Source organism: Cladophialophora yegresii, assembly GCF_000585515.1.
Source record: "Cladophialophora yegresii CBS 114405 chromosome Unknown aczIN-supercont1.3, whole genome shotgun sequence".
NCBI lineage: Eukaryota > Fungi > Ascomycota > Eurotiomycetes > Chaetothyriales > Herpotrichiellaceae > Cladophialophora > Cladophialophora yegresii.
In genome coordinates, this window is record NW_006913047.1 from 3,921,976 (window position 1) to 3,937,422 (window position 15,447).

The 15,447-nt window shown below is 53.5% G+C and overlaps 5 protein-coding genes across 5 annotated transcripts; 1 reads left to right on the forward strand and 4 right to left on the reverse strand.

Annotated features, from left to right (window-relative positions):
• Nucleotides 1-2,780: 2,780 nt before the first annotated feature.
• On the reverse strand, nucleotides 2,781-4,588 carry A1O7_05163 (heat shock protein 60; the record flags this gene model as incomplete). The annotated part of the gene is made up of 2 exons (XM_007759173.1): nucleotides 2,781-4,282; nucleotides 4,339-4,588. The coding sequence occupies 2 exons, from the start codon at nucleotides 4,586-4,588 to the stop codon at nucleotides 2,781-2,783; spliced, it is 1,752 nt and encodes a 583-aa protein (XP_007757363.1).
• A 774-nt stretch (nucleotides 4,589-5,362) lies between these two features.
• A1O7_05164 (uncharacterized protein) lies at nucleotides 5,363-7,039 on the reverse strand (the record flags this gene model as incomplete). The annotated part of the gene is made up of 4 exons (XM_007759174.1): nucleotides 5,363-5,761; nucleotides 5,813-6,786; nucleotides 6,849-6,917; nucleotides 6,976-7,039. 4 exons carry the CDS (start codon nucleotides 7,037-7,039, stop codon nucleotides 5,363-5,365), a joined length of 1,506 nt encoding a protein of 501 aa, XP_007757364.1.
• Nucleotides 7,040-8,231: 1,192 nt separating this feature from the next.
• A1O7_05165 (uncharacterized protein) lies at nucleotides 8,232-9,164 on the reverse strand (the record flags this gene model as incomplete). The annotated part of the gene is made up of 3 exons (XM_007759175.1): nucleotides 8,232-8,934; nucleotides 8,988-9,040; nucleotides 9,093-9,164. 3 exons carry the CDS (start codon nucleotides 9,162-9,164, stop codon nucleotides 8,232-8,234), a joined length of 828 nt encoding a protein of 275 aa, XP_007757365.1.
• A 2,103-nt stretch (nucleotides 9,165-11,267) lies between these two features.
• Nucleotides 11,268-12,917, reverse strand: A1O7_05166 (uncharacterized protein; the record flags this gene model as incomplete). Its single annotated transcript, XM_007759176.1, has 1 exon — nucleotides 11,268-12,917. One exon carries the CDS (start codon nucleotides 12,915-12,917, stop codon nucleotides 11,268-11,270), a length of 1,650 nt encoding a protein of 549 aa, XP_007757366.1.
• A 1,007-nt stretch (nucleotides 12,918-13,924) lies between these two features.
• Nucleotides 13,925-14,993, forward strand: A1O7_05167 (uncharacterized protein; the record flags this gene model as incomplete). The annotated part of the gene is made up of 2 exons (XM_007759177.1): nucleotides 13,925-14,240; nucleotides 14,296-14,993. 2 exons carry the CDS (start codon nucleotides 13,925-13,927, stop codon nucleotides 14,991-14,993), a joined length of 1,014 nt encoding a protein of 337 aa, XP_007757367.1.
• Between the last annotated feature and the right edge of the window lie 454 nt (nucleotides 14,994-15,447).

The window sequence follows — 15,447 nt, forward strand, 5'->3', positions numbered from 1 at the left end:
AAGTCACGCACGGCGCCATCCGGCTCATGTGGCCTGTCTTTGTGAAGGTGGTCAACGTTGTGCCACTCCTATGGACGGTTTAACGGACGCTCTATCTGTTCTGGCCTGCCCTACAAGCTTATCCGTCACGGGACCAACATGTCAAAACTGAAGGCCATGCACGAAACTGCTCCTGTCCCACCAGTTCCAGACAATGCTGCTTAGCCATAAACACACGAAGGCAGTAGTGCTCTTAAGGCTGAAGAATAGCAGGACGATCACGAAGACGACAAACAAGAAAACGTGCACGTATCATCTCGCTGGCAAGCTCCAGCCACGCATGGCACAACCCAGAAGGTGTACCTACGTGTCGATGACGCCCGAGGTGATCAAGAGCGCCCAGATAGTGAGTGTCAAATGCCACCGCTTGAGATCGCTGCTGGGCATGTTCGCGGCGATGAGGACTTGAAGGAGCGCAGCCTCGCTGCAGGATGAGCCGGCAGCCGGCGAGGTACTCACCCACGCCGACCGCGTTACCGAGAGCCAGTCTGCTCGTACGCACGACACCTTCGGCGCCGTGAGCTGGGGGAGCTAGGCTAGCGGGTTGACTTCCTCCCAAGGCGCCCCCAATATCACATCACATCTTCGGATCCCGTAGGTCCGAGCAAGAGCAGCCTAAGACTCGCACCTTGTATTCACGTAGTGAACCACCGACTCGCTCCGGCGCCATTATATGCGTCCAGAGATACTGCACACTCGCGATTGCGAGGATCAAGATCGACCCAAATTCTGCCAACGACTACCTTGCACGCCTGGGCAGGGAGCCGACGATTTTGACGGTGGCGCCCCACACCAGCGAGCTCGGGGCCCCCTTCCAGAAGGTCGCCGAGATATATCTGCCCGTGAGCGCGCGTCAACTTGCTTGCCCACGTCAGGGAAGCGAGGAATACAGATCGACAGTCTCGTCAATTCAATATACATGGCCATGACTTCCCATGGTTCCGCGATTGTCAGTGAGAAGGCCAACAGTTGCGCGAAGTCCAACAGGCGCTGGTAGGCTAAGCTGGGCGTCCGGTCCTACTGCGATACCCAACTTTACCGTCAAGCATCCAGAAGGCGAAGGTGGAGGTGGGAATGGAAGGGGAGGTGGACGTACCCACAAGGACCGGCCGTCCCGTTCGTGCGTGTTGGCCTGGTATGGTATACTTGCGATACGTTCCTCTCTTCGTAATACCCCGTCTTTGCATCTGGAGGGACATCGTCGACGGAGCCTTTACTCCCTTTATGATTTCGTGGGATCCCATGGTATACTCCTCACTCAGAGCGGTGTCAAATCCTTGCGTTCATATATCTACCGACGATATAAGAGAGTCGGTAGGAGACAAAACACCCCTGAGTTGTGGAGATAAGACTTTCGATGGTACGCGATATGTGAACAGTATGTTACTAGCTGTTCTGCAAGACGAGTCCTCGTAGGAGGTCAGGTTGACAGGTCTGTTGTTATGGATTCCCCGTGACGGGCAACCCTCCCAGTACCTGGCAGAACAGCTGCTAACATACTGTACACGGTAAAATAGCTCGTAGGTAGCTACACTACCTTCATACAGTGGCTAGCTCACTCACCACGGGACAAGTAGTGGAAACGACCCCAGTGCCAAGACAAGCCCCCTCAAAGACACCTGGGATTCCAGGCTCAGCGCAGACCGACAGGTAGAAATACACACAGTCACGGCCCAGCTAACTTAGGAGACCTACTGCTCGCTCATGGGAAGCCAACAACACGCGACAGAAAACACTCGGCTTGCTGTAGTTTCGACTTGGGTACCAGCAGTAATTACCTCATCGCTACGCTATCAAAGTCGGATCTGCAGACGACGATGCAAGCCATTTGGCTGGAGGAGCGCAGAGAAGGGCATATGGCCGCTGGCATGGGGAGAGGTGCAGGCAGGTGGATGTCGTCGAATGATGTCGAGCCGATTGTCTTTGAAGAATGTGCCTTTCAGTTTTGAACTCACAACCCCGACGCGCTGAGGACGATTCCGAAACTCGCCCTCGGTACAGTATCACCAGAGAATCGCTTCAAGACTCATGGGAACCAGGGTCAGCGGCATGGAAGGGTTGGGGTGATCTTACCATTTGCGCTCCAAGACCGCGAGTATGTCGTGAAAGATCATGGCGCATCTTCAAGCTACGACAAGAAGTGGCCTGTCTCTGTCTGGTATGTACTGGTGGCAGGCCTAGCCAACAGGAACATCTAATAGCATCACAGGATGTGTCAAGTTTGCCCGCTCATAAGGTTTTGTTCACTTCTTCCATTACAGTGCGTGCTTCTTTCACTACAGCTATGACCAAGTCTTATCGTACAGTGCGTCCAAACACCCACACAGTAATTGCCATCCCCCTGCACGCGGGCTGTCTGTTACCACTGTAAGGCGGTCCCGAGACCCAAGGTCAGGTCCAATGCCCCGCCGACCCCGTTTCGTTAAAGGCCTCCCCTTCCCGTGCTTTTGAGACAACATGTGTAATAAGTACACAATCTTTCGAATTTGAGTGGAGAGTAATGTGACAGTCTTGCAGAAATGTACAGAGGTGATGGACAAGTGTCCCAGGGATCTAAACGGCCACATTTCCAGGTGATGTGGTCGACTTCGGTACGACGGTCCGACTCGAGAGCATCACGATGAAGGTTCAAAGTTCAATGCTGAGGATCTGAATTGGAATCGCTGAAACGCAGGAAGGATGGCCAGTATGAGTGAGAGGGTGGAATGGATAGCTTCATCAACAGCTCACATCAACGGAGCCTAGAATCCGCCCATACCACCCATTCCTCCCATACCGCCGCCCATTGGCATAGCAGGCTTCTCCTCCGGCGCATCAACGATAGCGACTTCCGTCGTACCCAGTAGTGATGCAACGCCGGAGGCATCCACGAGCGCAGTGCGGACGACCTTCAGAGGATCGACGATACCCTTGCTGAGCATATCGACGAATTCGCCCGTGGCCGAGTCGAAGCCCTTGTTGAAGTCCTGGGCATACTCGTCCATAAGCTTGCCCACGACAACACTGCCCTCAAGGCCAGCATTTTCGACGATCTTACGAGCAGGTCGTTGGATGGCATTCTTGATAATGCTGACACCAAGCTGTTGATCGAAGTTGGCGGGTTTAACGGTGCCCAGAGAATTGGCAGCGGCCTTGATGAGGGCAGTACCACCGCCAGGCAGGATACCCTCTTCCACGGCGGCGCGGGTGGCGTTCAGCGCGTCGACAACACGGTCCTTCTTCTCACCCACCTCGACTTCAGAGGCACCGCCGACCTTGATGACGGCGACACCGCCGGACAGCTTGGCAAGACGCTCTTGTAGCTTCTCCTTCTCGTATTCGGAGGTGCTTGGGTCGGCCATGACGCCGCGGATCTGTTCACATCTTTGCGCAATCGCATCCTTGCTACCCTCGCCGTTCAGGATGATGGTGTCTTCCTTGGTGATGGTGATGCTGCCGGTCGAGCCGAGCATGTCAGGTGTAGCCTTCTCCAGCTTGATGTCCAACTCGTCCGTAAAGACGGTGGCATTTGTCAGGATTCCAATGTCACCCAGGATACTCTTGCGGTTGTCACCGAAGCCTGGAGCCTTGACTGCGGCCACTTGGAGTTGACCACGCAGTTTGTTCAAGATGCAGACAGCCAAAGCCTCTCCATCGATGTCCTCGGCGATGATGACCAGGGGTCGGCGCATCTGAGTAGACGCCTCGAGCGCGGGAATGATGTCTTGGACGGCGGAGATCTTCTTCTCGGATAGCAAGATCAAAGGTTTCTCGAATTCAATCTTCTGGGACTTGGTATCGGTGATGAAGTAGGGCGAGGTGAAGCCGCGGTCGAAGCGCATACCCTCGGTGACCTCAAGCTCGTCCTCGATGGTCTTTCCTTCCTTGACAGTGATGACGCCCTCCTTGCCCACCTTCTCCATGGCATTCGAGATCAAGTTGCCGACGTGAGTGTCGCCATTGGCAGAAATCGTCGCAACTTGGGCAATCTCGGCACTGGTGGTGATGTCCTTCTTGTTCTTCTGCAGGAAGTCGACGACTGCTTCGACGGCTGCTTGTGTTCCTCTTCTCAAGTCCATGGGATTGCACCCGGCAGCAACGTTCTTGACCGTCTCGGAGAAGATGGCGCTGGCGAGGACAGTTGCGGTTGTTGTGCCGTCGCCGGCGACTTCGTTGGTCTTGGAAGCGACATCCTGGATGAGTCGGGCACCCAGGTTCTCAAACTTGTCTTGGAGTGTCACAGCTTTAGCGACAGTGACACCATCTGATCCGTAGTCAGTATCCTCGAGTTCTTGTAGTCGGAGGTATACCAATACCGACCTTTTGTGATCTTGGGAGAGCCGTAGCTTGATTCAATCAGGACATTCCGACCCTTGGGACCAAGTGTGGTTGCAACAGCTTTTGACAGCGTCTCCACGCCCTTGAGCAGCTGTGCTCGTCCCTCGACGCCAAACTTAAGCTCCTTGTGAGCAAACCGCAGCTGTTGTAAACTTCGGCCAGCTGTTCGGGAGTATGGGGATGATGAGGACGACAGAGAAGAGCGGACTGCGGAGGAAAGAGCGCGCTGCATGGTGGCTGATGGCGGCAACAATCAAGTGTAAGGTGGTAGTAGCGAATGAAGGAAGGAGAGCAGAGGTTGGATGGGTGAATGCACGATGAATGCAGCAGGAAGCGTGGAAGCGTGAAGCCTCGCATGCTGGATCTCGAAAGAAAACTTTTGGAGATTCTGTGGGTCTCCGGCTCACCTCGACCAATCGGAAGCTGGCACTAATCAGGCCACCCGAGCAACGCCAACCTCGCTATGAAGCAGCATCTGCTGCTGAAGACTTCTGTGTCCCTAATCTTGGCCCAGCCAGCATACACCGTGTAGCGTTCCGGCTGAAGGTGTAAGAAGTGGCGATGGGGCGCATTCATTGTGACTGTCGTCAAAGCTCAAGCTCTACTCTGTATGCTGTTTATTGCTTGATCTCCGCGCTCTGCTCTTGTCCGCGTGAGGCGGGACTGCCAGCGAGTGGATGGTGGTTGTCTGATCTCCCGTATCACCGTATCCTTGAGATCTGAGCACAATGTCGTGTCGTGCCTTGCACCAGAATGAAGTCCGAATAGTACAAGAGAAAAGAAAAGAAAAGAAAGACAATGGGTGATTCAGCATGGTCCGGAAACTCCTCCCAGACTACACCACGAGTGCCTCCTGCCATGGAATACCACAAGCTTTTCGCCACCATTCGCCGTCGCCGTTCCCTAATCTCGTAACGCCATCAGGGGTATCATGTCGTCTCTGGAATCAATGAACGGCTGTCCGACTGTTAGTGCTTGCAGTTCGCTCTGAGCGACCGCAACTTACTCAAACTTCAGGGTCGATGAGAAAGTCACTGTCCTGAGTGGTCAGGAAGATGTCGTCTCCTGGCATACTGTTCACGTGATCCTCCTCGTTGATCACGTCACCAGAATGCCCGTCGTTGAAGCTGAAAGTGTTCAAGAAGTTGGCGTTGGACATGGACGGAAGGTTAGAATAACCCATGGCGCCGCCCAGAGAGTTGTTGCGGGACGAGTCAGTGGATGCCGCGTACAGACTCATGCTCGGGAACTGGCTGTTGAAGGTATTTCCTGGAGGCATGAAGTTCATTGAGGCAATGTTGGAGTACCCGAACTGTTGACTCGAGAATTGGTTGCCGCCGTTCAGGTAATCGACCCGATTGAAATCGTGTACATTCCCAGGTTGGAATTGGTGAGACATGTCAGTCTACATCAAGGTCAGTAATCTTGTCGAGGAGGGAGGTGGAGAGAAACCTACCACCATCTGACTGTTTCCATAGACCTGGCCATACGGGGTGTCGACAATGTGTGATTCCTCGAGGAATGCACCTCCAAACTCTGCCTTTACTGCACCATCATCCTCAGCGTGGACAATATCAGTCTCGGCCTCGCTGGCAATGTTGTCATCTTCAGCGAATGCCTCCGCAGCGCCGTCGTACTCGAGTGTGTCGTCGACAGCTTGCAGGGTTTGTTCCTGCTGTTCGAGCTCGGCCTCACCCTCATCAGAGGAAGGAGCTGCCATCTGTGAGTAGTCACGCTTGACACCGCGAGTGCGCATCGCAGGCCCGGAGTCTTCTTCTTCGACCTTGATCATAGCATCCTCGGCTTGAGGGTCTTCAATGGGTGCAGCCAATGTAGTTGCCTCGGAGAGAGCAAGAGGGTCATCGACTGCGGCTTTAGCGGCAGGCGTCTTGCGCTTCGATCTTGCAGAGGAGCGACGACGCTTCTTCGGAGAGCCATACTCGGAGTCAGAGTCATACAGGTTCGGGACTTCTTCCTCTTCATCGTCACTCATGTTGTTGCGGCGCCCCTTTCCCTTGCCTCTGGTCTTGGCTTTCGCCCTTGATGCAAATTTGGCTGGACCATCTGGAATGGCTGATTCGTTCAAGAACGTGTTGTCTGCAGTGTCCTCGCCATTGTCATCTTTGGACTTATTTGCGGCGCTCTTGGCTCGCTCATAAATCAAAGTGGGCTGCTCTGCGTCCTCTTCCATCTTGATCTTCGCTGGGCCACTGGTGCCGTCAGGGAACAAAGCAGGAATTGGCTCAAGTCTGGCGCGAGGGTTGGCGGCACTGCCGTAGATCCTGGAGGGTGCTTTGGTGATCATTCCACGCTTCACAGATGGTGGCACCGGAATGCCGGCGCTCATCATGAGGTTTCGGAGCTTGGCCAGGTGCTGCACGATGCCGCCCTCGGTAAAGGTTGGACCCATGATCTCAGCGACTCTAGCCCCTGTTGTCGGTTGAAAATTAGCCAAGTGAACCATGCTGGGATTGAAGGGATCAAAGACTTACATGGAATCTTCAGACCAGCTTCGGTACAGGCGTATTGAATGCAGAGCATGAGTCCCTTGTCGAGATCATCTGGGCACGTCAGTTCTCTGGACTGCGCTCTGAGGCAGTGAACGCCTCTGGAACTTACCATCCCAGCGGTTGAGAGTGCGAGGCTTGCTCGGAGATTTTCTGGGATTCTTTCTCTCCGGCATCTTCGCACAGAACGACGACTGCTGTTGCTGTGTCTGAAGTTCTCAGTCGTCAGTTGCAGCGCAAGAAAAGTAGCTGGGAACCATGGTATGTGTGAGGAGAGAGGAGAGGGAGGAGATAGGCTGCTTGTTGTTGTCGTCGTCGCCCTCGAAGATCTGCAACAATAGTGACGAAGGTGTTCAGATTTTGAGGCACGGTGAATGACCAAAAGGACGCAACTAGGAAATAAACAGAGGGATCTGGCGTCACCAACACGTGCATCACGGGCCAAATACCCGGTGGGGTGAATACAGGTCAATGGAGGGACAGAGGACAATAGGGAGGGGTTTGCGCGCTGCAGAAGAGCGCGCTGTTGAAAGATGCTGCTGCCTGTGGAAGAGACTTACCAGCTTCCGCAACTGGAGAGGCTGAGGCTCTCAACGGCGTTGAGGCTCGGCCTGAAAGCTGTGAGGGACCCAGATGGTAGAGGGAGGGAGACACAAAGGGACAACGGCGAGGTGAGAGGGAGATGTCGTGGTCGTGGGAGGCGGTGGGCAAGAAGGGGAAATGGAGAAATGCTGGAAGCGATATTGTGCGCCCAAGATAAACACCAACACCACCCAAGACACCACTGTTGGTGGTCGACATACAGGTGTTCTTTGAGTTAATGACGACTGCTGTTCTTCGTCGACGCAGAGGTGTTCTTTGGGTCCATGACGATGGCTGTCCTTGTGCACCTCATCAAGCTATGCGAGCACCTTGCGCAGGTTTTGACGCCCATCGTCTTTACCAAGTCCGACCGCCCAAATCCAAGATGGTGGCGCACTCGTCAGGTCAACTTCTGCGAAGAGAGGCGTCGATGGTTCGACAGGACAAGGGTCTACACCACCTCTGTGAACATGTTCTCCTGCCGCCTTTGCTCCGCCAAGCAGCCGTCGCAGAAAAGGAGACGCTTGGTGCTTCGGGCTGCTGAATGTCCTTTGGGTCGTTGTCGCTGTCACAGGGCTTATGCTGGGCCGAAAGAGCCGCTACCATTGTGGTAAGCAAGCTGCTTCGCCAGGTGATGTCGTTGGCGAATTGGCTGAACCCCAGCTCTTCTTTTGACCTCTGCTCACTTGCAAACCAGACACCTCCTACTCTACAACAGTCGTACCTCCCTCTGCAATCCCAACGGACATCATTTCATTTCGAAGAACCTGAAGAATTGGAATCGGATCAGTCCACGACAACAACACGATCATCCGGCTTTGTTGCCTCCTCGTCTTCTCCTCGAAGTTCTGCCGGCTTCTCCATTGGCACAACGCTCTGCGGGCGTGGCGGTATTCTTATCGGCAACGGCTCCATTAAGTGTGGTGGCTGTCCGATCTGGTACTGCTGCTGGAAGGCATCCTGGTTGATGTACTCTTCGAAGCCTACGTCTGGAGCTACCATTGGCATCGACCACGGCTCTCTGAAGTTAGTCGGCGCAAAAGAAGGATACATCGGCGTATCTTGTACCATTTGATGGCTATAACAGGGAAACCCTGGGAAACCTGGCCGTTGCTGCATTAGATATGGTGGAAGCGGACCATGAGCCATATGAGGAGGCCGACCGATGAACATGGAAGAACCACCTGGTCCATATTGCATGCCACCGGGGCTGCCCGATTGAGGGACGTCATTGACAGCTTCTTGCTTCAATGAAACAGTTCCGACGGTCTCCTGGTTGGCATTGGGGGTCGGTCTGAGCCTCTTGTTGTCGCCCTCTGTTGCAGGGCTGTCGTTTCGGTCCAGCTTTCTCTTCTTGCTTGACGACTTCTCACTCGCTCTCCTCTTGACTGGCTTTGGGGCAGCAACGCTGGTAGCGGCAGCAGCGGCTGCATTGGGAGCGCTCGGACTGACCCCGTTTCCTTTCAGAAGTCTCTCATACCGTTTGGCCCTGATATCTGGTCAGCAAGGACCAGCCAATATGCATGCTCAGGCGATACTGACGCTGCACCTTTGCTGACAACGCCACAGTCTTTGGCTACTTCCACGAAATCGACCTGGAACCGTCAGTCCACTAGGTCTAGCCTTGCTGGGAAAGCCCTGGCTCACCCGTCCGTTGTTAGAGTGCTTGACGCAGCTCAACAGGAATCTCAGCTGATCATCTGCCGTCGCTCGAGACATCCTTCTATGTGGTGTTTAAAGAGAGTGCGAGAAGACTGCTGACCTACCACGGTACCCAGGTATGCGGATATGAAGGGAGTCAACTGCGAAGACCAGGTCTGAAGAGGAGAAGATGAGTTGTGAGGACAAGAGCCTAAGAGATGGACCGTCAGCCACATGTACAGTCAACATGGTTCCATTGACGCAGAAGGCGTGTTGGCCCCATGGATATCTTTTGTTTTCATGTCTTTGACGTTGACAGGAAGGTGATTGTCAGCGGTCAAACTACCGGGCTCTTTGATCTGGCTTGCCGACAGTCAAAGACAGCACTGGCAAGGTTGCCTTTAGATCAGGAAGAAAGCAGCAAGGTGCCCCGAGCAGCTACAGCGTCTCAAAGAGTTACTGAGGACTTCTGCTGGCGTCGCAAGTGGAGTCAAAAGGGTTGAGGCTGAAAGCTGCTGTGGTCAGACGTGGTTGAGAGGGTGAGTTCGGGCCGAGGACGATGTCGCTGCAAAGGAGCGTCTCAGCGACCAGATATACACAACATGTCGCCGCCGTGGCCTCTACGCCCCCCTGGACAACTTACTGATTCATGCTACTGCTGATCGCAAGTACCACACCGGCGGTAATATCTGCATTTGTTGTTGGAGCCAGTACCGCACTTTGTTTCTGACTACCTTGTTCAAGCCGCCAAACCCACAGAGGTGTAAGAGCAATCGCCATTTGCAAGACACATGAAGTACACCTTAAAAGCGAGAGCAACACCAGCAATCCACGCAATCCAGACCTTCGTCAAGCACGCCTCTTCCCACGGAGCGTCACAGTCCCACATTCGCTTTCATATCCTCCCACGCCTCAGCTATTCCTCTATCCAAAGACTCTCGTCGATGTGGAGCACCGTCGTCTCTGCATCCTCGGCCATCTGTTTAGCACTCGGCTGAGTGGACAGGATCGGCGTCTGGCACCAGCTATTTGGCATTGACCTGCTCACCTTCGTGGAGGCGGCCGCGGTCTGGCCTGATATATTGACAGGCCTGTCTACGAACAGCAGCGTCTCCGACAGTGACAGCGTGTTCACCAAATCTATTCCAGTGAAAGCAGATTGCTGCAAATGAAGACTGAAAATTCCTTCATTGTTGCTACAGTCCGAGGAGGAGCATGGCATTCAGGTTTTGACCACTACTGAGACATGAGAAGCAAACAAGGTCACTTCAACGTTCGGTGGAAATGCCTTTAGACGGTCGACAAAAATAGCAGGCTACGTGCGGCTGCACGAAGCGCACAACAATACTTCCCATTGCATTGTGACAGCTTAACGACGATGACGACCATTTGACTATCGATGCTGGCAGGCAACACACCTCTGGGTCTCAATATCTGCCCCGCCTACGAATCAAATGCTCATACTGCATGGACATGAGGATCTCTAGTCGTCTGGTTTACCTATTCCCCGTGCCCAGTCGACGTGGACGAAGCTTCCCTGACGACAGCCCGGAATGTAGCACGGACAATGGCCGGTTGCGAGGCTCGTGAACTCGGGGGACCGGTATCGGGGTTTTGTTGTTCCGCGACACAAAGCATCTTCCAAGGCGAGAGCAACCATGCCTCGCATGCGGCTGGTGATGTCCTTTGTACTACATAATATGCAATCTTCGGAACGCTATGGATCGAGGGACTGTCCTGTTGATGCGATGCTATAGTAGAAGTCTTTCCTTTCAGGCTCGGGGTATGTAGCAGTCTGTGGGCTACAATGCCAATATACATACGAATTCCACCCCGCTTCTCCTGCTTGTTTTGCCATGTCTTGTCCAAGAGATCTGTCCGTCCTGGTCACACTAGAGATACTCTTCTGACCACAGCTGTCTTGTTGAACTGTGTCTTTTCACCAGCTGTCTCAACAGTTCCCTGACGAGGCTATCACTTGAACGCGTCATCAAAAGGAGGCGACAAGGACCATCGAAGCCAGAGCGACCGTGCTGCATACATGGTTTGGGGCGGCAACGGTAGCCACTTGATGCTGCGGATCGACTCAGAGCTATACCTCTTCTGAAAATGTCGAGGAGTGACGGACTGGACGCACAGTCCTAGTGGCACTGTCAAGTGCAGAGACAAAGTAAACCGCAATCAAGACTCGACGTTGCAGAACGCAGCCATCAGCTGCTCGAACCATTGCGAACCCTGTGCGGTCAGGATGTCCGAGTAGAGGAACCCACGTAGTAGGCCTTCCAGCATGTGCCAAGACATCACGCCCAATTTGGCGGCAAGCTCAATCAGGTGGGTGGTGAACCATTGTGGGCGCGGGTCGAGTCGCGTTGTCGCTTCAGCTTGTTCGACCAGAGCGCCGACGTAATACGCCCAAAGCCGAGCGTTGACATATCTCTTCCAAGAAGGCCGCTTCGAAGATATTTCGCTTTCTTCAAGCAGAGTCCGGAGGGTACGAGGTATGATCGAGGCATCGAACATAGGGACGTTAAGGACGGTGGGGTTGAAGTTGAAGTTTGGCCCTCGCGTCAGATAGATTGCCGCAAGCGCCATGTATTGTTGTGCATATAGATAATCTTTGACTTCTGGTTTCAACCCTTGCCGCCGAAGTTGAGCTCTATTTCTCAGATAATGGTTGATCATATGCCCGTGGAAGATGTAAGCCTTTGAGAGAAACCAGGTCATGATAACCGGTACGTCGAGAAACAGCTTCCCTTCACCATCTTTGACGCCGTATATCTGCAGCTGCTCCTGCCGGCTCCGGAACCAGGTTTGAAGTTCTTGGCTGTCCACTGAAGGGTCCAGTGGTGCGCATGCAAGGTGCGGAAGTCGTTGAATAGCCGTTCTCCAGATGGGATCAAAGACTGTAGTTAGCCAATGGTCGACGTCAAATACAGGAGGGCAGAGAAAGATGGAGGTAAGCTGGCAGTCGTTGTAGACTTCATACATTAACAATCGATAATCGAGCTTCCCTTGCGTCCACTGCTGCTTGAAAAGGGACGTTAGGAATGTCCCGTGGGCCGTCGCGGCGACCAGGTTTCGCGCCAAGGTTTCTGCGTTGAAGAGCATTGCAGCATTGTCAATGAAGGAGCTCGACGAGTGTGCTTGCAGAGCCCGGCCTTGAGCGACCTTCTTCCTCAGGACCTCGGTACTTTGGCCAACATAATACTCCGCTTGCTTTCGCAATGCTGGACTGCAACTTGCCGCCACCATGCCGTGACGAGCGATGATGCCGTAGGCAGTCCCTTCGTCTTCCAGGTGGGCCGCATTGTACTGCCATTCCCGTGCAGCAAGGGCGATAGTGTTCTTGTTCCTGAAGTTCTTGAACCATATGCTTGGGATTATATAGTCTCGATAAAACGTCATGAGGTTGTTGACGTCGGCGGTTATCGGTATCGGATATGCTCCAAACGGGTCCGAATTGCCTTTCCCAATCGATGTTGATGGCGAGGCTGCCCATATCTCTGGACCCCCATTGCTGAATGCGGACGGGTCGGTGTCATCAAACACACTGCCGCTCGGGGGTGAGCCTAAAGCTGGACTACTGGGGACAGACCTTGTTGAATTAGCGCCCTCGGATGGGGATCGGTCACGACCACGGTAGTCATTGCGGTTGTAGATGCTGGCTTGAGCTGGGACCTTGGCCGAGGCACGCAGTGAGTTGGTCTCTTGGCGTCGCTTCCACGGCCGATAGTTCTTCTGGACATGAGTGAAGACCCGATGTCTGTGAGGCAGAGCTCTCATATTGTCCGCATCATGGTTGACCCATAGCAGAGACTGACCCGACGGCATTTTCTGCGATCAACTTGCTGCATATTGATGCAGGCGGGCTGAAAGAAGGTCGGGTTAGCTGAGCGGCCGGCAAGCTGTGGTCAGGCACGTCAGGCCACCTGAAAGCTTCCCACGCAGATAAGGGGACCACTGGGTTTGTGCTGGATTAGTCGGCTTTGACAGAGCCTGAGAAAGTCGCATCGCTGCTTAGGACAATGTATTGCTGTAGCTTGTGGTCCCTTTAAGAGGTGGTCCTCTTCATCGCCACCACTCTGGACTGCTCAATTCGCGTCGGAATTATTACTGCGTAAAGGAGACTTGGCCCAATGCCTTGAGCAAGAAATGGAGACGATTGGATTCGAGGCCCTCCATGATAGGTGCATGATGCGTCGCGGGGAGGTTAGGTAAGCATCCATTGCCTATTTCAACAGGAACTTGCCCTACAGGGCTTGATGTGGGGCCTGGAGCCCCGCTCGAGGCTTTTGAGGGTACTGTGGTAGTTGTCCACGGCGGTTCTAGAAGATGCGCAAGGTTACCATCCGAGCTCAATCTTGTCGGTGGTCCTCTGAGTGGCGGCGTGAGAACCTGAATGGACACAGATACGCTCAGAAGCATAAAATGTCAAATATGGACATGATCAGAACAAGTTCTCCAGTACCGCAACTACGAGTACTTGGACGCTTCCCGCCTCACAGCTTGCTTCTGTGGGTATTGACACCCCGTGTCTGTGCCTTTCGTATTTGCATGAGACGGCCGTCTGACAAGCATCGTTTCGCATATATTGACTCAAGAACACGAGCGTCTTTCCACGTTCCGTGGCGGTTGGCGGAAGTCCTTAAGACGTATGCCGACTACGCTTGCCATTGGCTGACGTAGTTGTTTCGCTGCTTCACGGCTTCCATTTCTCCAACTTTTTGTGGTGAGATATACAAGCAATCAATTCATTTCAAGAGGTATCACTTCTCAAACAGGCTACATCTTCTCTTACCCTCGATTTATCTTACTTTGAGAATGCTTCCTCCTCCCAGATGACCTCCGGGCCAATGCGCAGCCTTCCTACATCGATCAAGTGCGCTGTTCCAGCTTCAAGATGGACTCATACCCGAGACGTCAGAGTCCAAGCCCAGTACCGCGCCAGGTCTTCCTCTGCTGGTGGTCATAGCCTTCGCCAGGTGCTACCGAGGAGAAACTTGGCCCAAGTCAGACCCGACCCTATCTCAGAAGTTTGGTTTACCGCCGCTTCACCCAGATATGGTCCTGCGGATGAACTGCTCGGTCCTCCAAGGCCAGGCGGCAATGACGACCACAAGCCTCCGGACGAGCGACTGATCAAACTAGGGAAGAGTACGTAGAAGAGCTGGTCAAGAGGCACACAAACATCGATGCTAACATGCTACAGCACTACGGACTCTGTCGCCGCTCCTACCCAACATACTCACGACCCCTCTCCCGACCTCAATTCTCTCGCCGAACATCTCCCTCCATCTCTTTCCTTCAACTCACCCACATCTACCAGCTATTAAAGGCCGCGTCGCCTATCGCGCCTCGCTCTGGACAACACCCGTGGCATGGGGGTGCGTTCCCATAGTCGGCAATGTCAAGCTGAAGATCCTATCCGAAAAGATTGTGCGCACTGGCCTTGCATACGCGGTTCCGGCAGAAGCAATCGAAGGCGAGCAAGATCTCAGCGCAGAGAAACTGGTGGTAAGATGGAAGACCGAGCCGAAAACGAGTGGCCATGGCAACGCAAACACGGAAGCCGCCCAGTCCAGTACAACTGACGGAAACATAAACCGCGGGTTGTCAAAACTACTTGGAGGTGATAAACCAATCTTCAATTTGAACAAAGGCGACGATTTCACTGGTCTGTTCATATTCACGTTCGATTGCAACGGTCGTATCGCAAGCCATACGATCGAGCATGCGGACGAGAGCAACGGATATGACAAGACCAGCAAAGTCGTCACTCTGACCGACTGGCTCTTAGAAAAGGTAAAGTGGGGACGAAACAAGGAGCAAGAACTTATCCCCGGGCTGGCCATGAGGGTATGCAGAGATGAGTGGAATATTAGAAGAAGACTGCCTCCGAATCCCTGAAGTACCTGAATCTCCTGGCTTATTGCGCCTGCCAGGACGGATCAGCAAAGCATTGGGGGCTGCGAGCACTCCCTCAAGAGTTACAATTGGACCTAGTGCCGAACAGCTAAAACAAGAGACTTCTACCAGATGATTTGGTGTTGCTACCTCTCCACTCCGAACAAGAAGGCACTTTTCGAGTTGATGACATGAAGGATGGCATGCAAGATGCACTAAAAGACTAAAGCAGGGCTGCGCTTTGATAGGCCTTTGTATAATACTTGACTGAAATAAAGGGTGTGGGTGAGCAATGTTGAAAATTCCACTAAGACATCCATCACGATTTGCTGCATTGGCACTTTGGCTATGCATTACACGACATGCAATGCTCCAGAATTGAGTTCATCACATTGATCAAAATATCCCCAGTGCGATATCGCGTGGTGACTAGGTGTTCACTCAATCGTAGTTCAAT